This window comes from Schistocerca gregaria, chromosome X, assembly GCF_023897955.1.
Source record: "Schistocerca gregaria isolate iqSchGreg1 chromosome X, iqSchGreg1.2, whole genome shotgun sequence".
Lineage (NCBI taxonomy): Eukaryota > Metazoa > Arthropoda > Insecta > Orthoptera > Acrididae > Schistocerca > Schistocerca gregaria.
In genome coordinates this window covers 740,128,887-740,148,037 of record NC_064931.1, presented here as the reverse complement: position 1 = coordinate 740,148,037, position 19,151 = coordinate 740,128,887, and the positions used below count along the sequence as shown (strand labels likewise).

General features: G+C 43.6%; 1 protein-coding gene across 1 annotated transcript in view; it reads right to left on the bottom strand.

Moving 5' to 3' along the window:
- Window positions 1-251: 251 nt before the first annotated feature.
- LOC126297846 (annexin B9-like) overlaps window positions 252-19,151 on the bottom strand; it is a 37,317-nt gene continuing 18,417 nt past the window's right edge. The window contains exons 7-9 of the mRNA XM_049989098.1: window positions 3,916-4,089; window positions 771-952; window positions 252-687 (exon numbers count right to left, since the gene is read on the bottom strand). Coding sequence (XP_049845055.1) covers window positions 637-687; window positions 771-952; window positions 3,916-4,089 — 407 coding nt within the window. The 3' untranslated portion in view covers window positions 252-636. The remainder of the gene's footprint in view (window positions 688-770; window positions 953-3,915; window positions 4,090-19,151) is intronic.

The following is a 19,151-nucleotide window of genomic DNA, read 5'->3' as shown; positions in this document are numbered from 1 at the left end:
AAGAAGTCATGGCAATCTCCAATGGTTGTTCGCAAGAAGAAAGATTCAGCAAATCCATGGTTAAAACACAGGTCTTAGTCCAGGTTTTGCCATATGAGACATGAAAAAAATGTCACTTTATGATGAATCATTAATATAATCCTTTTTCCATAATTTATAAATTTTTGGTTTATCAAATGTACAAGTGTATTCACATCATGAAGGAACATAAAATTAAAGTCTTCATTAGGAATTAATTGAAAGCATGTAACAGTGGCATTAAAGAAGTTTAATGAAGAAACAGTACACAGTTTATAAAAATTTGACAAAAATAGATTTTTAAATTCATACAAATTATTTCTTTAAAATAACTATACACCAACAACATCTTTAATAGAGAGATTCTTTTATATATGTGTGTATATTACTACATTCAAAGAGCTACATAATTCTTTTACTGAAGCAACCACTGAATATTTTAGTACAGCACAGGTAGAGGAACCATATCACTTCCATGAACAGGTGACACTCCCACACTGCACAGCAGCTTTTAAGGTGAAGCTTGAGATTTCTATTTGCAGAGATTCTTATTTGTTGAGGCAGAGATTTTTTTTTGTGGAAGTGCTTGTTTGCCAAGATGCACAGTTTTGAAATACCTTAAGAAACCAATGCCAGAAGCACTTTTTTGTAATCCCCAGAAGTATCACCCTGCAACAGTCAATTAATAAACCATTAATATCAACACTTTGCAATATAAACATAGTTTTACTAAAGTAAAATTTTTTACTTGCCGAAATGAAACTCTCCAATGATTTTCCATACGTCTGTTCAAAAGCTTCTTTAATGTCACCCAAATCAATCTCTGAACGTGACACAATTATTCGAATAAGTGTTTTGTCTTTTGTGCCTAAGCCAGCCATGCTGTCGTGCAATCTTTCAGCAAAATAGCCAACTTTGCTTTTAGCACATTTCACTGGAACAACAATTTGGTCATTACATATCAATTTGTTACGAAAATATACTGCAAACAATACAAGTCATGAAAATCTGTATGTATGTAAGATCAAAAGCTATTTGGTATTTAACAATACTTCTCATGCATTTCATTAAGCTACATAGTGGTTGACTGAAGTAAATTTTACTCCTTACAAAATTGTGTATTAGCATTTTGGCATAGATCTTCACTGTCAATCCAACTTCAGTTGCTTGAGACACAGCTCCTACAAAGCTAAAATACTTTCTTAATCACGTAACTGCATCAACTTGCCACAGCAAGTAAGCCTGCGCATCCAAACAATATTAGGTGCATATAGTACCAGAAGACATCAATTACCACCCTGGCTGAAATTAAAATATACAGCCAAGGAAGGTGTAATTTGCTTTGTAAGTATTATCATTCTCAAATCCAAGGTGATTCAAATAAGATTGGTTAAAGCATATTCCTTCTTCACCCCAGTTTAAAAAATGACAATTTCTTCAAAGGCTGCTGAAAATTGTTCTGGTGAAGCAGGAAATCCTTGCTCATCCATTTTCAATTCTGATAATTTTAATTTTCAGTTTATTAAACCTTGTAAATGTTCAACAAATTGATGCAGATACACTGATTCTGAAGTGCTGCCAGTACTTTTATGAGAATTAAGAGCATTAACAGATACTGATTTCTTTAACATTCACAACATGATGACCCATGGCATTAAACGAACTTCTAAACGTTAACTAGTTGTAATCCTGAAACCTCACAGAATGAATTTTTGCTCCATTTTTAAAAGTGAGAATGCTCATATCTGAATTTTACTTTGTTTTCAGTCTACAAAATTACTTTCATTGCAAACCACTCTCCCTCCCCCATGCTAAAATTCATACAAACAGGCTAAGGCTCCAAGACAGAACAACAGGCTGAAGCTGTAACTCAGCATGTTTTAGTTATATGTGTGGGGAGAAAACCTGCTTATACAGTTAAGAGCGAGGCAAAAATTTCTGTTTTAGCTCATATGTATGATCCCTGCAAAACTGGTATCACTGAACACACATCATTTTCATTAACGTGAAACTAAATGTGTTATTTGAGACACTGTGTGATCAGTTGTCAGGGTATAGATGTCTCACTAGTGAATGAAAACTATCATGAAACCTTTTAGAATTAGCAACTGAACAGCACATTCAGAAAATTTTAATTTAATCTTCACACTCTTGTTCCGAGACCTGGCACTTGGCACACATTTGAGTGTAGCAAGATGGGAAAGCTGCACTTTCTTATATTACTCTCAATACCAATATTATTTGTTATCTTTATTGCCCAATCGAAATGTAGGCTGTCAGTTCTTTTACAGGCTGTAATTTTTTTGATTTCTACTGTACAGAATGTGAGCTTTCATTGTGAATTCCTTTTTCCCCCTGCGAAACATTCCAGCTTTATTTAAACCAAATGTACATAAAAATTGACCCTACTGTTACTATCTTGCGAGCGACCTCATTTGAAAGCATTGTTCTCTTATGGAAAAATTTTCAAATCTTCCAAATTTTCAAATCTTCCAAAAGTTTGTTATTAATGAAGTATAAATGTTTTTAGTTTTAAGAAACCTTGATTATTCAAATTTTAAAGTGTAATCCTATCAAAAATTCAAAAAATAACTTTTAGCCTTATTTTTGTGTACTAAACTATGTAACATTACTGAGAAAAATGTGGCAGTTAATGAAATAACGAACTGATGGGTTGTGTCTAGAATATTCTCTAAGGGCTTCCTGATAAAGCCGAGGGAAGTGTTCACTTAAGCTTTCACCTACTTAAACAGACCTCAGTCTTAAAGCCAATTACAAATGTAACCCAGTAAGTAATTAAAATAGATACATTGCCAAATGGTTAAATATTTCCTACGAAAGTCTTCAAATAGGCTTAGTGGACAGTGCCAGTCACTCTTCGTTTATCTTTCCATTGTGTGATATTCATATATTCACCTTTAATCATTACTAAGTATCTAAGTGATGAATGTTCGCCATCCAACATTTACCTAAGGTTATAAGAGTTCTTTTGCTCAGCATTCACTGGAATGAATTCCAAAAGTTACTGCCCCCCCCCCCCCCCCCCCAATCTCTGAAAAGGCAAAGGGACTGTGTGATACAATATCCACAGTCTATGTCCATCTTCAGGAGTTCTCGGAACTAGGGTGAAGCAGAAATTTTTGATGTGTGTATATTCTTAGTTGCTTCTGATCATAAAGAAAACTTTATGTGTAACATTAAAAATTAATCACTGCCAAGAGTGATTCAGTTACATGCCATTAAATCACAAATATGGTTTGAGTAACTATTGTGAACTGCCACTTAGTTTGGACTCCATGAAGACTACATATCCAGCTTTCATTTTAATTAATATAATTGCTATTGGTAACTAAGCTGAACTTGAGTGTGTTGTGAAAATAATTGTGCATTACTACAGTTTGAACAGTTTCATTTGAATTACTTAGCTTCATTAGTAGCTTTTCTAAATTCTTCAGGTTAATACGAAAAACCTTATGGAGCATTAACATAAATAGTGCTACAACATAGCTAATACTCTCTCTATAACTGACCATTTTGTACTGTTGCTGAATGAATCATTTCAGCAATTATGACGTTATCACTGGCTGGCCAATGAACTACACAAGCATGAGGAACACAATTTTACACAAGACCTTGATTATGTAATTAATGCGGGAATAATTCACACAAGACTTGGATGGAAGACCAGTGTATCTCTAGAACTGATGCAAAATACAAGGGCCAACTTGTGAACTCATCTTTCACACCCCTGTCCTTTAATACAAGAAACAAGGTCTCAAACAGATTTGAATAATATTTCAAATTAGCACACACACACACACACACACACACACACACACACACACACACACACACACACACACACACACACACACTTTTAAAAATCATTTTACTTACCAATAGCCAGTAAACCCTTCTCTATACTGCCTGAAAATTCTTTCTTGATAGCTGACTCGATATCGTGACCAGCAAGCTTCTCATACTCCACAAATATCTGTCTCAGCTGCATATAGTTTCTTGTTACCAATATAGAGTTGAATACAGATTCATCTGTCCCCCATTCTTTAACACCTGTTAAGAGAAAGTAAATATACAGAGATCTGTTGCAATACTTCTGTGAATTACACCTTATTTTTTAATATTATGAGAGCCAAACCAAGCATTTTCAAGTGACTGCGGGAGAATCGAATGATGAAGTACTTGGCCAGAAACAATGCAAGGATTTTTAGGACAATCTGCTTAGGGGAAGAAAAGTTGAGAAGCATCATGCCTTGAGTAGTTTGTTTTCTGTATCTAACACCTCTTTCACAAACCTTGTGACAAAGACGGCTATGTACGACCACATTCCTTTTCAGCACATTTCAGTTGAGCACACTGTCTCAAGTTGTGACCAGGACAATGCATCTGGTTTACACTGTACAGTCTCCGAATGGGCATTTAAGTGTCTTTAGAAGCTTAGACTGCATGCACACAAACACCCTGTGGCAAGAAGAGCTTCCTCCACCTGTCCAATTTGCATAGCCGTTACGTCAAACATTCAGCTACTATTGTTTCACAAAACATTGTGTGCATTCAGGAAGAGGTCTTCAGTCAACATCACCAGCGGATTTCTTAAAATTGTGGCTTGTAGGTACCCTACGAAGTAAGAGACAATTGTTAACTGCCATTTTTGAATGAACTTAAGACTGTTCACTCATAATACATAACTATCTCCAAAAGAACAATTTGGCCTTTAGGCATTCAAAATGAATACAGTGCAGAACCTTTCAACACAATGGTCTGTAAAGGAAGTGCAATTTTTTTTTTGAGGTTTTGGGCATATGATGTGTTAGCAAAGTTTGTTCCAAAACTCTGCAATTTCAATCAGAAGAATTGTCACATGAGCATCGCTCAGGAGCTCTTTATGACAATGAGGATCCTGATTTGCTCAAGGGGGTCATAATAACTGGTGAAAGCATGTGTTTACGGTTATGATGATGAAACTGAAGCCCAATTGTCCGAATAGAACCATCTCAGAGCCAAGAAGGAAGGGGGGGGAACCACACAAAGTTCAATCAAATGTCAAAGTTTTGCTCACTGTGTGTTTTTAATTACCATGGCATAGTGCATAGTAAGTTCTCTTGAAGCACATACGGTTGACGTTATGCGCCATTTGCGACAAGCAATATGCAAGAAATATCTGGAATTGTGGAGAAACAATTCATGGTTTTTGCATCACGACAATGGACCTGCTCTATCATTCCTTGTGAGATTTTTTGGCAAAAAACTGAAGAGACCTATGAAAGGACGTCGACTTTTCAATGACTGAGGAAATAAAAATTACATTGCTGGAAGCACTCAAGACTGTACCAAAAAGTGCTTATAGGAAGTGCTGGCACAAGTGTACTGTATGTGAGGGTGGGATTACTTTGAAGGGGACAACACGAATATTGATGAATAAAGAAATATTGTTTCACAAAAATATAAAATCACCTTACTTTTTGAACACACCTCATGTAATTATTAGTGAAGTTCGGGGGAAGTACTGCGATCACCTGACGATTATGAAAACCTCAACATACACAGCACTGAAGGGCCAACTCAAGTTATTCCTTAGGACAGTTAACTTTGTTGTTGTCCTCGTCATCGTGTCTTTTTCAAATTACAGTTGAGGACGAAAAATGTCCAACAAAAATCTCACTAGAAAATTACATTTAATCTATGGCGACAGTTGCAACAGCACACAGCTAGCAAGGAAGCAATGTGAATTTTCTGCCATGGCTGTAGTAGTGGCAAATGCAGGAAAAAGGTTGTTTCTTACGAAGTACAAGACAAATATAAAGTTCCTGATTATGCAACCACCTTTTAGTAAAAGGAATTAACCGTCCTACCTCACTGCCACTTACACAACAATTATTCAGAATATTTAATCAACATTGCAAGTAAATACACAGTGAAAATAGTGTATTTCAGTTACAGTCCTGGAGGTCCAAGTATTACCAAAATGCCAAACACTTTCTGGATCCTTTATGACCATTACTTTACTCATTGCTTTGCGATGCTATCACCATATGTCACCTACACGTTAGAGGGCAGCACCTGTTTTCTGCTTACCCACCATCAAATTGATTTAATAACAATGGAAGTAGGAATGCAGTGTGCTGATGATTTAACTAACTGCCACATACAGAACCTGTGTAATGACTACAGTGATATTTGTAATGAAATTATCTGCAGACGTAATGCAATTACAACAATGACCTGTTATTTTTGTATCATTAGCAGCAGTATAATTAAATCTTAATTTCTATGAACAATTCTTGCATACCAAGAGATATTTGGTAAAAACAATTTTCCTACAGTATGAAAGTAATTTATAAGTTTATAATAAATTCAGAATTTGTGAGCAATCTGACACTGCCTCAGTAACTACTATAGCAGTAAGTGAATGTTCAAATTTTTGATATCAGTTGTGTGCTACAGTAATGCTTGCTACAGATTCGAAACTTACTTGAAAGTACATTTAAAGTCACATGATTTCTCTCTCTCTCTCTCTCTCTCTCTCTCTCTCTCTCTCTCTCTCTCTCTCTCTCTCTACAGTAATCTAGAATGACTACAACAAACTTAACAGAAGCCTAAGAAACCAAGTTTGCATTTCAGTGCTGTGTAAATAAAACAGGCTTTTCATGATCACCTGAAACAGACTGCCAAACTTCACTAATTTTTAAATAAAAGACAGTCTTAGCTGCAAAGTTTATTAATACCAACAACACGTTTCACCTTTTTGATGCATGAAATTATATAAGAATGTAGCAGAATGAACAAATTCGTTGCCATAACTGGACATAAAGCAAAAACAAAAGAATCATTTGGATAGAACAACCACTTGCAAAAACTCTTATTGGAACTTAAAGACTGTGCTAAGACCAGATTGACATGGTGTACAGAGAATGTTTTGTTTGGTTTTAGGGTCATAGATGTCAAAACTGTAGAACACAAAAAGAAAGAGGAGTTAAACATGACTACACATCAATCCCAACTGACAGAAGAAATAACAGCTAAAACAGGGATGTGGTGAAACATCTACAAAACACAAAGATAAACAGGTCCAGAACTAAAAATTAAATGGCTTTCGCTACATTGTTACAACAGCCAAATTAGAAGTGAAAACAGCTTGACAACAGAAGTTGCAGCTCGTATAGCCAATGCAGCCTCAGTTTTTAGCAAACAATCAACGAGTATGGAAATCACATGATCTCTGACTACAAACCAAAATTGCGGTCTACAAAGCAATAATATTACCAACTTTACACTTCGGAAACCTGATGCTGTTATAAAGCTGACAGTAGGAGGCTAGACACCTTTCCATCTTTGCTGTCCGAGATCAATTCTCCGCACGAGATGGGAAGACCTTATTCCAAACAAGGAGATTGTGTCGCCTGAAACTGCCCAGCATTGAAGCTCTCTTATTGAAACACCAACTGAGATGGAACGGCCATATCATATGCATGGATGACAATAGCCTTCCCAAAGTGGTGTTCTACTCAGAGTTCACATGTGGAAAGCAGTGGCAAGGTCGCCAACACCCGCAATATAAAGACACCATCAAATGTCGCCTCAGTGTCTGTGGTATTCCAAGCAAATGTTGGGAGGAGCTTGCATTGCACTGATGAGAGTGGTGCTCAACTGTACGTGAGCGTATCCACCTAAAGAACCTGGACTACAAGTGAAAGCTCTGCAAATCTAAGCCGAAGTCTAATTACATCTGTATATGTAACTCCACTGCGCAACTGCATTGTACTTTTGTGACAAGATCTGGTTTTGCAAGCCACATCTAGCCCACCACAATACGGACTAAACAACTGACTGAGTCGCTGTCGCCAGACACGGCGAGGACATGATGAAAAAAAATAAAAAGTAAAACATGGTCAACAGCCAGCACCTTGTTCACTAAAATAGCCGACAATTCATATGGCAAACAAACCGGAACGTAAGTGGTTTTTTAAAAAACATGCATTCCATCAGGAAAAGGCAAAGGTTGAGCACAATTTGCATGAAGTGGTGGGGGAGCATCACTTAAATGGCGATGGATAAAAGGACAGTGCCCAATACGCAACCTAGTTAAAATGATATCACGGCCAGAGGGCCAAGAAGAGGTTGTCCAAGCCCCAGAGAGGCTTAATACCCTGGAGCTTATTCCCATGGAGGGAAGACTGGTGGTGCCGAATTGACACGCAGCAACACAGATCATGTGAGATAATATAAGATCTAGCGGTTTTGTTTGGTTTTCAGGTAAAAAAAAAAAAAGTCCTACGCGCCCAAGTCAAAACTATAGAACACAAAAACAGAAGTTAAAACTACTAGACTTCAATACCAATTGACAGATGGCAGCTAAAAAAATAGGAAAAAGGGATAAATGATACCATGCAGAAACAGAGGTCCAAAACTAAATATTAAATGGCCTTCACCATATTGCTTTGGCGGATAAAAAGTAAAAACACAATCAACAGCCCACACATTTGCTACAACGGCTGACAATTCAGACGGAAAACTTAAGTGGGAATGTAAATGGTTAAAAATAAGCATTCTATCATAAAGTGGTGGACAGTTAAAACCTGGGCATAACGTGTACAAGGAGGTAGGGCAGCGCCAGTTATCAAATAATTGTAAGTCCAAAAAGGCAGTGTCCAATACGCAGCCTAGTTAAAAATGACCTCCTCCTGGTAGGAGGGCCGAGAGGTCATCCAAGCCGCTGGGATGGGCTTAAGCCGGAGCTTGAAGTATTTACGGCTCGGCTGCAAATACTGAGCAGTGTACCTGAAGCCAATATCAAGACATGGATGCCAATGACAAAGGCCCACTTGACCCCACAGAGCCATTAGTGTATACAAAGGTACAATTGCAAAGTTCCATGTGAAAGTTGTGAAACTGAAGGCGATAGACCGAGGATGGAGTTGTGTCCTTATGAAGGGAATGCAGTCCAAGATTAACATGGGCTGCTTCACAAAGCCAAGGGGGTGATGGGTTTACACCCCACCGGTATAGTTGCAGGTAGTATGCAGTTAAGCCGGCGAAGGAAGTGCCAAAAACAAACTCCAGGATGTAACAAATGGGACGTGCCCAATACTGGCGATCAAAGGAATCACAGATGGAGGCATACTATGGGTGGCCATCCATGCACACCAAGAGTAAGCATACCTACTGAGGAAAAAGTCACAGCTGTAGGACAGCAGTAGTTAAGCAGCTTCAGCATACAGACACTCAACCAGGCTTCACCAGTTGATAAAAGGATGTCATGATGGTGGACAATGTTGAGATGGTGTAAGAGGAATGGACGTGCAGACACACAATGCACCCGCAGTCTAGTTTCAAATGGACAAGGGATTAGTAAGAAGGGAGGAGGGTAGTCCGATCAACACCCCAAGAAGTACCATTGAGGAACTGCATTCAACAGGCTGCCACGTAAGACATGGGAGGACCATGAGTTTCCTACCAAGAATAAGCCCCAGGAATTTCATAGATTCAACTATTGCAAGGGCAAAAGGGCAAAGACGAAAAGATTGTGGGAGAAACCATTTGCATCGCCAGAAATTCATACAGACTTTTCAGTGGAAAATCAAAAGCCACTGTTGATGCTCCAGGAGTAAAGACGATCAAGACCTCTAGAGAGAGAGAGAGAGAGAGAGAGAGAGAGAGAGAGAGAGAGAGAGAGAGAGAGGGGGGGGGGGGGTCAGATGTCTGAATAACTGCAAAAATGGCAAAATCTAAACAAGAATGGACCAGGAGATGCCCAGTGGGAGACAGGCCATTATGGGATTAATGGAGATAGCAAAGAGGGTGACACCCAGGACGGAACCCTGAGGCACACCGTTATCCTGGATAAAGGTGTCCAAGGCAGAACCAACACGCACCTTGAAAACTCAAAAATTCCTCAAGGAAATATGGCAGGTGCCCATGAAAGTCCTATGTGTAAAGAGTACGGAGGGTACCTTTTCTCCAGAAGGAGTCTTGAGCCTTCTCCAAATTTAAAAACATGGCCAGTCTGGGGTTTCCGTAGAAAACCCTTCATGACATGGGTTGACAAAGTAACGAGATTGTTACCTGCAGAGCACTGTGCTCGATATCCACACTGTGCACGTCAGTAAATACCGAGACTTGAGCCACCATTCCAGCAAGGTGTGAATCATACGTTCGATCATCTTGCAAACGCAGCTAGTCAGAGAAGGGGGCAGTAGCTGGAAGGAAGGTTTTTGTCCTTACTGGGCTTAGGTATGGGTATTACTGGCTTCATGCCAGTATCCGGGCAATGTGCCCTCTGCCCAGTTGCAGTTGTACATGTTAAGCAGAAAGTGCCTGCCCGCAATAGAAAGGTGTGCATCATGTAAATGCGAATGGCATCTGGCCCAGGACAGAAGATTGCTGTGAACTGAGAGCATGATCTAGCTCCCTCATAGTACAGGCGGCACGATTCGGAGAGGAGAAGGGTATCGCCGAAGCCGCCTCTGCTAATTTCCCATGGAGGAAAGCAGAGTGATAGTGGGGAGAGCTCAAAACGTCTGCAAAATGGCAACCCGAAGTGTTACATGTAGCAGTAAGGTCCAGGATGACATTGTCTGCTGCTGTCAGGCTGGGAATTGGGCACTGGATCTTGGTCCCAGAGAGCTGCTCCACAAGGTCCACAGAAGCATCGGCTTGCTTGTGCTGTCAGTCTGTGCAGTCCAACACTGAAAAATTGTTAGTGGTGCACATTGAGGCCGGCCGGACTAAGGTATCATGTGGCAACACCATCGAAGAAGATCGTCAAGACAGCAAAGGAGAAGACTGTTTTCCTCTAACCAGAAATGCTCGTAGAAATCAACCAAAGGCAGACAGTGTTGTTTGGCTGGAGAGGGACGTAGAAAGACTTCACGGGAGTAATACTATGGTCCTTTCCGGACTACCAGTTGTGTGGCTGATGGCTTCACCACTTGAGGCAAGAATTTGATGGCTTGTTGCACAGCTGGGGGTGACTTCACAACCTCAGAGCTGAATTAGACGTCGCATGCCTACATGGCCACATCCACATCCTTCGTGGAGTGAGAGGTAACTAGAACAGAACTAAGTGCCAGATGGGAGAACACAGGGTTTGCGACTAGTCAATAACTTGTGTGACTGGGTCAGGCACTTTTTCTGGACTGCCCACTCATCAAGATACACAGGACAAACCCAAGAGGAGGCAGCATGGCCACCATTGCAGTTGATACAGCAAGGATAAGGAGGCGAACAATCGCCCTCGTGCGCATCTCTACCACAGGTTACACATTTGGCTGGGTGTCAACAAGTTGTTCTAGTGTGGTTGAAACTGACACTGGTAGCAGTTCAGATTCAGAAGGTGTGGGTGGACTGTGATAATGTCGTAGCCTGCTTTGAGCTTGGAAGGCAGTAGCACCCTATGAAAGGTGAGGAAAATGGTGCAAGTGGGCACTAAGGAGGACTACCTTTTCCATTACATGATGGACGGCAATGACACCCTGATCAGAGGGGTAAGATTTGATTTCAGCCTCAGACTGTCAAGCAGCCTAGGTGAATGAAACCATGGGAAAAATTCAAAGTTCTATGGTCCTCGACACAAACATGGTAGCTGTGGAGAAGTGAGGTAACAGGAAGTTTACGTGCTTGAGAATCAGAAGTAGTCTCCAAAAGCAACGTGTCATTCTGTAAATGACAGAAGGATTTCACAGGCCTAGCAATTGCATCAACACCTTTCTGAATAATAAACAGATTTACTGGGGGCAATGGACTAAGTCTTCAGTACTCGAGACCATGAAGAACCACAGTGCAGCGGTATCGCTCTACAACCACACTGTAGGGGTGGGTCTTTACGTAGCTGGGAACAATGGGAGAGCTGGCTATGACCATTGTGTAAACAGCATAAAAACAGTAGATTCCTTCCCAGAGGAGTGCCAGGAAGAACACCAAACAGCAGTACACTCCTTGATTGTGTGGAGTTTATTACTATGAATACTAGTGCTCCAGATGGCATCCCACTTTTGGGCAAAGATAGGTGACGTAGATCCACATATCTGCAGCTGGAATCATGAAAGGAAATATGAGGGTTTAAGTATCTGCTTCTCTAGCCAAACAGCCAGTTCATTCCCTGGGATGTTAACATGACTTGGGACCCAGAATAAGACTACTGAACTGGCGGCACGCTTAAGGGCAAAGAGGTTATGGTTAGAGACCATATGGTGACTAGAGTAGTATTGGTTGATAGCCTGCAGTCTGCTCATGGAATGAATGAATTAGGATACTGGAGGCAGGTCTGAGAAATAGAAAGGAGCACCCTTTGAGTGGCTAGAACCTCTGCTGTGAACACACTACATGATCCAGGCAATAAATGGTGTTCGAAGCCAGGAGATGTGAAAGTGTATCCCCACCTTATCAACTGTCTTAGAACCATCAATGTGGAAGATGGTTGCACCCTTTAACTCTTACAAGATGCCACAAAAACATAGATCTTAGGACCCTGGAATAGATCTGTCCTAATCTTTGGTCTGGGCACCATCCAATGGGAGGAAAGACATGGGGTGCAGTCCAGTGAGTGGAGATTGACATCTGAAAGGCAGGACGGGCGGGGATGACTCACACCAACATGAGGTTTATACATGAACACGTAAAACAAAATCCTGGATTTTCCCCAGATTTCCTGGTTAAAAAGACATTTTCTCCCAGGTGAAAATATACTTCATGTTAACTGACAGTATAATTTTCCTCGGAACTAAAACTTCTGAATCCTTTGAATGGTTATGGCTTTACACACAGGTGTAAAACTTCTCAGCCCTTTAGAAAACTGAACTCAGAGAGGGGGAGAAGGACCACGTATGCTGGATTTTTCATATTACGAAAGTATAAATTTGAATTCCAAACACCGCATGTTGCTCTCTAAAGCATTGAAATCTAGTTTGCGATGCACTTTTGTAAGCCTGTCATAGCTTATGTCGTATGATCTCGCCAGCCGATACAGCGGATATTCAGGGCTTAGGACATGATGTAGTCAGCCAACAGCATTATCACTGTTACGTAGTGTGTACACACAAATAGGAAAAGTTAATGGTGTAAATTTATCTACATAGTGTTGCTACAAGAGAAGCAGAGCTTTCACATATAATATTGTTCTCAACGATTAATAAGCTGCACGAGAAGCTAAACTTTCAGGTACAATGTTTATCCTTTTTGCAAGTGTTGCACTTTTAAAATACACCACACAACTATGCCAGTAAAATTTGTAATACCAACATAAATGTCTTATCTTTGGGGCTCGAAACTTTTTCTAAATGGTTGTTCTCAAACAGACCATTTTTAAATGAGAGTCAAATGCTCCGATTTAAGAAATTCATCGCACATTCTCACACTTAGTTCATTTTGCATAAAAAGAAATTTACTTTGGAAGTAACACTTTTCAATCAATCGTTCACAATATTTTCCTGCAACCTGTTAGAGATTAATTTCAGCAATTGCCAGATAACAAGCATCACCGCACTTGCGCAGCTATGATGATGCAGGAATCCCGTATGTTCGTACGTGTATAACACTGAAAGATCTCACATTATGTCAAAAGAAACAAGACATCAGAGGAATTTCATGAACCATACTAAAATGCATAATTTGGCTTATAGTGCACATTTGTATATCTCGATTCGGTTGTAAGTTTTCTTGGCGTACCAGTAACAGTATTATCATTTTTGGTTCTTTATCACGGCATAATGCCGTATGTGCCAGAAGATGAAAACGTGCTCTTTTTAAATGCAGCTAACAGTTGAAACTAGCCAATAGCATCTAATTGAACGCTTCATTTCAAATAAATTGACCGTCTCGGCAGAAAAGATCAATAAAGCCATATTTTTTTTAGCAAACTGACAAATATCTTCATGTTCCACAAGGTGATTAACGCTTGACTGAAATTGCCGCCCAGGGCAGATGCCCCAATGAACATGGCTGCTTGCGCGCAGCAGTAAAGCTTTTCTGAGTAGCATCTCGCTGCTTGGTTATACAGCTAACAGCCACACTTTTGTAGCCAGAAGCGGGAGAAGGTACATGCACGACTCAACTGCGCTTGCACACAGGCCCGCTCGCAACTGCTCACATGAATTTAATGTAAACAGTTGTGGTGTCATGCTCATTGGAAGCCATTGATATGATTGGTTTGTTTGTGGGGGTTAAAGGGAGCAGACTGCCACGGTCATCGGTCCCTTTTTCCAAATACTAAAAACACCCACAGAGAATAAAAACGAGCAACAGACGATAAGACATGACACAGAACAAGAGAAACAGAGACAAAGACCAGACAAGACGAACTAAATTCCCACAGTGTGACTGTTGCTGGCCGACCATACAAACAAAAAGGGAAAAGCCAACCGGATTAAAAAAAAAAAGAGACAAATCTTAGGCCATAGGCCAGAATCAACACAAAAACACACACTTACATCAAGCGATAAAATCCCCCTGCCCGAATAAAACGCAGAACTATGTCCGGTATGGAAGAGTCGTCAGATAAAAGCGCAGAGAGCGTATCAGGCAGTGCAAAAGTCTGCCTGAGCACAGTTAAAAGGGCGCACTCCAACAGAATATGGACCCCGTCAAGGACGCCCCACAACGACAAAGCAGGGGATCCTTACGACACAGTAAATAACTGTGCGCGAGTCGGGTGTGGCCAATGCGGAGCCGACAAAGGACGACTGATTCCCTGCGTTTGGCTTGCATCGATGACCGCCACACAGTAGTCGTCTCCTTGATACGGCGGAGTGTTTGGCACGGGCAGGTTGCGCCAATCAGTGTCCCATAAATCGAAAACTTCGCGGCGTAATAGTGCCCACAAATCAGTCGCCGGGAGGCAAATCTCCAGAGATGGTGCACTAGTGGCGTCAACAGTTTCATTTCCAGGTATCCCAACATGGCCCGGGGTCCAAACGAAGACCACAGATCTGCCGCAACGGGCAAGAGTATGCAGGGACTCCTGGATAGCCATCACCAGACGAGTTCGAGGGATACACTGGTCGAGAGCTCGTAAACCGCTCACGGAATCGCTACAGATAACTAAGGACTAACCTGAGCAGGAGCGGATATACTCTAGGGCACGAAAGATGGCGACCAGCTCAGCAGTGTAAACACTGCAGCCATCTGGCAAGGAGCATTGTTCGGAATGGTCCCCTAGAGTTAGTGCATAACCGACACGATCAGCAACCATCGAACCGTCGGTATAGACAACACCAGAGCCCTGATACATGGTCAGGATGGAGTAAAAGCGGCGTCGGAAGGCCACCGGAGGGACTTAATCCTTCGGGCCCTGTGCCAAGTCGAGCCAAAGGCAAGGGCGAGGCACACACCATGGGGGTGTATGCAGAGGGGCCCAGAAAGGAGGTGGTACAGGGAAACACCCAAGCCCGTAGAGAAGCTGTTTGACGCGTACGGCGATCGGACAACACGACCGGGGCCGACGTTCTGGCAGACGGACGACTGACTGCGGGAACAGGACACGATAATTTGGATGCCCGGGCGAGCTAAAAACATGGGTAGAATAAGCAGCCAGTAATTGTTGGCGTCTTAACTGCAGTGGAGGGACACCTGCCTCCACAAGTATGCTGTCCACAGGGCTGGTCCGGAAGGCACCAGTGGCAAGGCATATCCCACTGTGGAGGATTGTGTCCAGCAGCCGCAACGCAGATGGGGATGCTGAGCCATAAGCCAGGCTCCCATAATCCAGACGGGACTGGATCAACGCCTGGTGAAGCCGTAGGAGAGTAGATCGGTTGGCGCCCCACCTGGTGTGGCTTAGTCATCGCAGAGCATTTAGATGCCGCCAACATGCCTGTTTAAGCTGCCAAACGTGAGGCAGCCAAGTTAACCGGGCATCAAAAACCACCCCCAAAAACCTATGTGATTCCACCACTGAAAGAAGCTCGCCGTGAAGATAAAGCCGCAGCTCCGGGTGAACAGTGCGTTGCCGGCAGAAATGCATAACGCAGGTCTTGGCTGCCGAAAACTGAAAACCATGCACTACAGCCCAAGACTGCGCCTTGCAGATTGCGCCCTGTAGCTGACATTCAGCAGCTGCAATACCAATAGAGCTGTAGTAAAGGCAGAAGTTGTCAGCATACAGCGAAGCGGAGACAGACTGTCCCACAGCCGCAGCGAGCATGTTAATGGCTATTAAAAACCGACAGACACTTGGAACAGATCCCTGTGGCACACCATTCTCCTGGACTTGGGAGGAACTATATGAAGCCGAGACGTGCACGCGGAAGGTACGATACGACAGAAAATCGCGGATATAGATCGGCAGAGGGCTCCGAAGGCCTCATCCATGAAGCGTAGAAAGGATGTGAGGACGCCATGTCGTATCATATGCCTTCCGCATGTCGAAAAAGACAGCGACCAGATGCTGACGGCGGGCAAAGGCAGTGCGGATGGCTGACTCCAGGCTCACCAGATAGTCGGCGGCGGATCGGCCTTTACGGAACCCACCCTGAGACGGAGCCAGAAGGCCCCGAGACTCCAGTACCCAATTCAAGCGCCGGCTCACCATCCGTTCAAGCAACTTGCAAAGAACGTTGGTGAGGCTAATGGGACGGTAGCTGTCCACCTCCAAATGGTTCTTCCCCGGTTTCAGAATGGGGACAACAAGACTTTTCCGCCATTGCGACGGAAACTCACCCTCAACCCAAATGCGGTTGTAAATATCGAGGAGGCGTCGCTGGCAGTCCACTGAAAGGTGTTTCAGCATCTGAGAGTGGATGCTATGTGGCCCAGGAGCGGTATCAGGACAAGCGGTGAGGACACTTCGAAATTCCCACTCACTGAATGGAACATTGTACAATTCAGGTTGGTGAGTGCGAAAAGAAACACTGATGTTGTATCCGCTCCTTAATGGAGCGGAAGCCCAAGGGGTAGTTGGCAGAAGCGGAAGTCATAGCAAAGTGCTCTGCCAATCGGTTTGCAATGACGTCTGAGTCAGTACAAACTGCTCCATTCAGTGAGAGCGCAGGGACACTGACAGGGGTCCGATAGCCGTAGAGGTGGGGAATCTTGGCCCAGACCTGTGATGGGGTCACATGGAGGCCAATGGTGGACACATACCACTCCCAGCACTCCTGCTTGCGTTGGCAGATAATGCAGCGGGCTCACGCACGCAGCCATTTGAAGGCGATAAGGTGGTCGATTGAGGGATGTCGCTTGTGACACTGGAGCACCCGCCGGCGAGCTTTAATCGCTTCAGCGATCTCAGGCTACCACCAAGACACAGTCCGCCGCCGAGGGAACCCAGAAGAACAGGGAATGGCAGATTCGGCGGCAGTAATGATGCCGGTGGTGACCGATTGAACCACTGCATCAATGGCGTCGTCAGAGAGGCTCAATAGCAGCAGTGGAGGAGAACAAGTCCCAGTCAACCTGATTCAAAGCCCATCTGCTAGGGCGCCCAGAACACTGACGCTGTGGCAGTGACAGAAAGATCGGAAAGTGGTCACTACCACACAGGTCGTCATGCACTCTCCATTGGACAGACGGCAAGAGGCTAGGTCTACAGATGGAAAGGTCAATGGCGGAGTATGTGCCATGCGCCACACTGAAGTGTGTGAAGGCACCATCATTTAAGATCGAGAGATTGAGCTGCGCCAATAAATGCTCAACGATGGCGCCTCGACCTGTTGCCACTGACCCACCCCACAGATGGTTACGGGTGTTAAAGTCGCCCATTAACAGGAAAGGTGGAGGCAATTGGGCTATCAGAGTAGCCAGGGCATGCTGCGCGACATCACCATCCGGTGGAAGGTAAAGACTGCAGACGGTAACAGCCTGTGGCGTCCACACCCGAACAGCGACAGCCTCTATAGGTGTGTGGAGAGGTACAGACTCGCTGTGAAGAGAGTTCAGGACATAGATGCAAACGCCACCAGACACCCTTTCATAAGCCGCCCAGTTCCTATAATAACCCCGATAGCCACGGAGGGCGCGGGTTCGCATTGCCAGAAACCAAGTTTCCTGCAGAGCAATGCAGAGGAAAGGGTGAAGGCTGATAAGTAGGCGGAGCTCAGCTAGATGGTGGAAAAAACCACTGCAGTTCCACTGGAGGATGGTGTTGTCCATGGCTGAGAAAGGCTTGATGGGACTGGGAAGGGAGATTACGCCGCTGGGTCACCTGCTGCCTCCGATTTAGCACCTGTGATAGTGCTTTCCATGGCGTCTGATGGACCGGCGAGATCGAGGTCCTCAGTGGACGCCAGAATCTCCACCGCATCCTCGAACGCAGAGCTGGAAGGTTGCGGTGGGATGGCTGCCACCATGAGTTCCTTGGGCTGAGAGCTCTTCTTGGGTTTCTCACGCCGTTGCTTGGGTCGCACCAGCTGGGAGGGCTTCACCGATCCAGTCTCTGGGACGGAGGAGGATCGTGAAGCCCTACGACCAGCTGATTGCAGGCACTTATGCCATTGTCGGTCATCAGGCTTCTCGCTGGCAGAAACCTGGGAAGGGAGGGACCTAAGGGACCCCTTGCGAGCGTGAGAAGCCGAAGAAGTTGGACACTTCTCCGGCTTAGAAGTGGGGACGGACGTCCCCGATGGGTGGGATGGTGTTGCTCCTGAGGTAGGTGGCGCAGGAGCAACCCGGTGTGTAGAGACCCCCACTGGCGAGGGGGCAGGAGGAGTTTTACTACTCGTCGATCCAGCCACAATTGGAGAAACAGACGGGGCTAGCACAGGTGTTGTAGCAGCAGCGTAGGAAGATTTCATTCTCACAGGATGGAGTCGGTCGTATTTCCTCTTGGCCTCAGTATAGGTTAGTTGGTCCAGGGTCTTTTATTCCATGATTTCACGCTCTTTCTGAAAAATTCGGCAGTCTGGCGAGCAAGGTGAATGGTGCTCCCCGCAGTTGACACAGGTGGGAGGTGGGGCACATGGAGTATTGGGATGTGATGGGCGTCCGCAATCTCGACATGTGAGGCTGGAAGTGCAGCGAGAAGACATATGGCCGAACTTCCAGCACTTAAAGCACCGCATCGGGGGAGGGATATAGGGCTTAACATCACATCGGTAGACCATCACCTTGACTTTTTCCGGTAATGTATCCCCTTCGAAGGCCAAGATGAAGGCACCGGTAGCAATCTTATTTTTCTTCGGACCCCG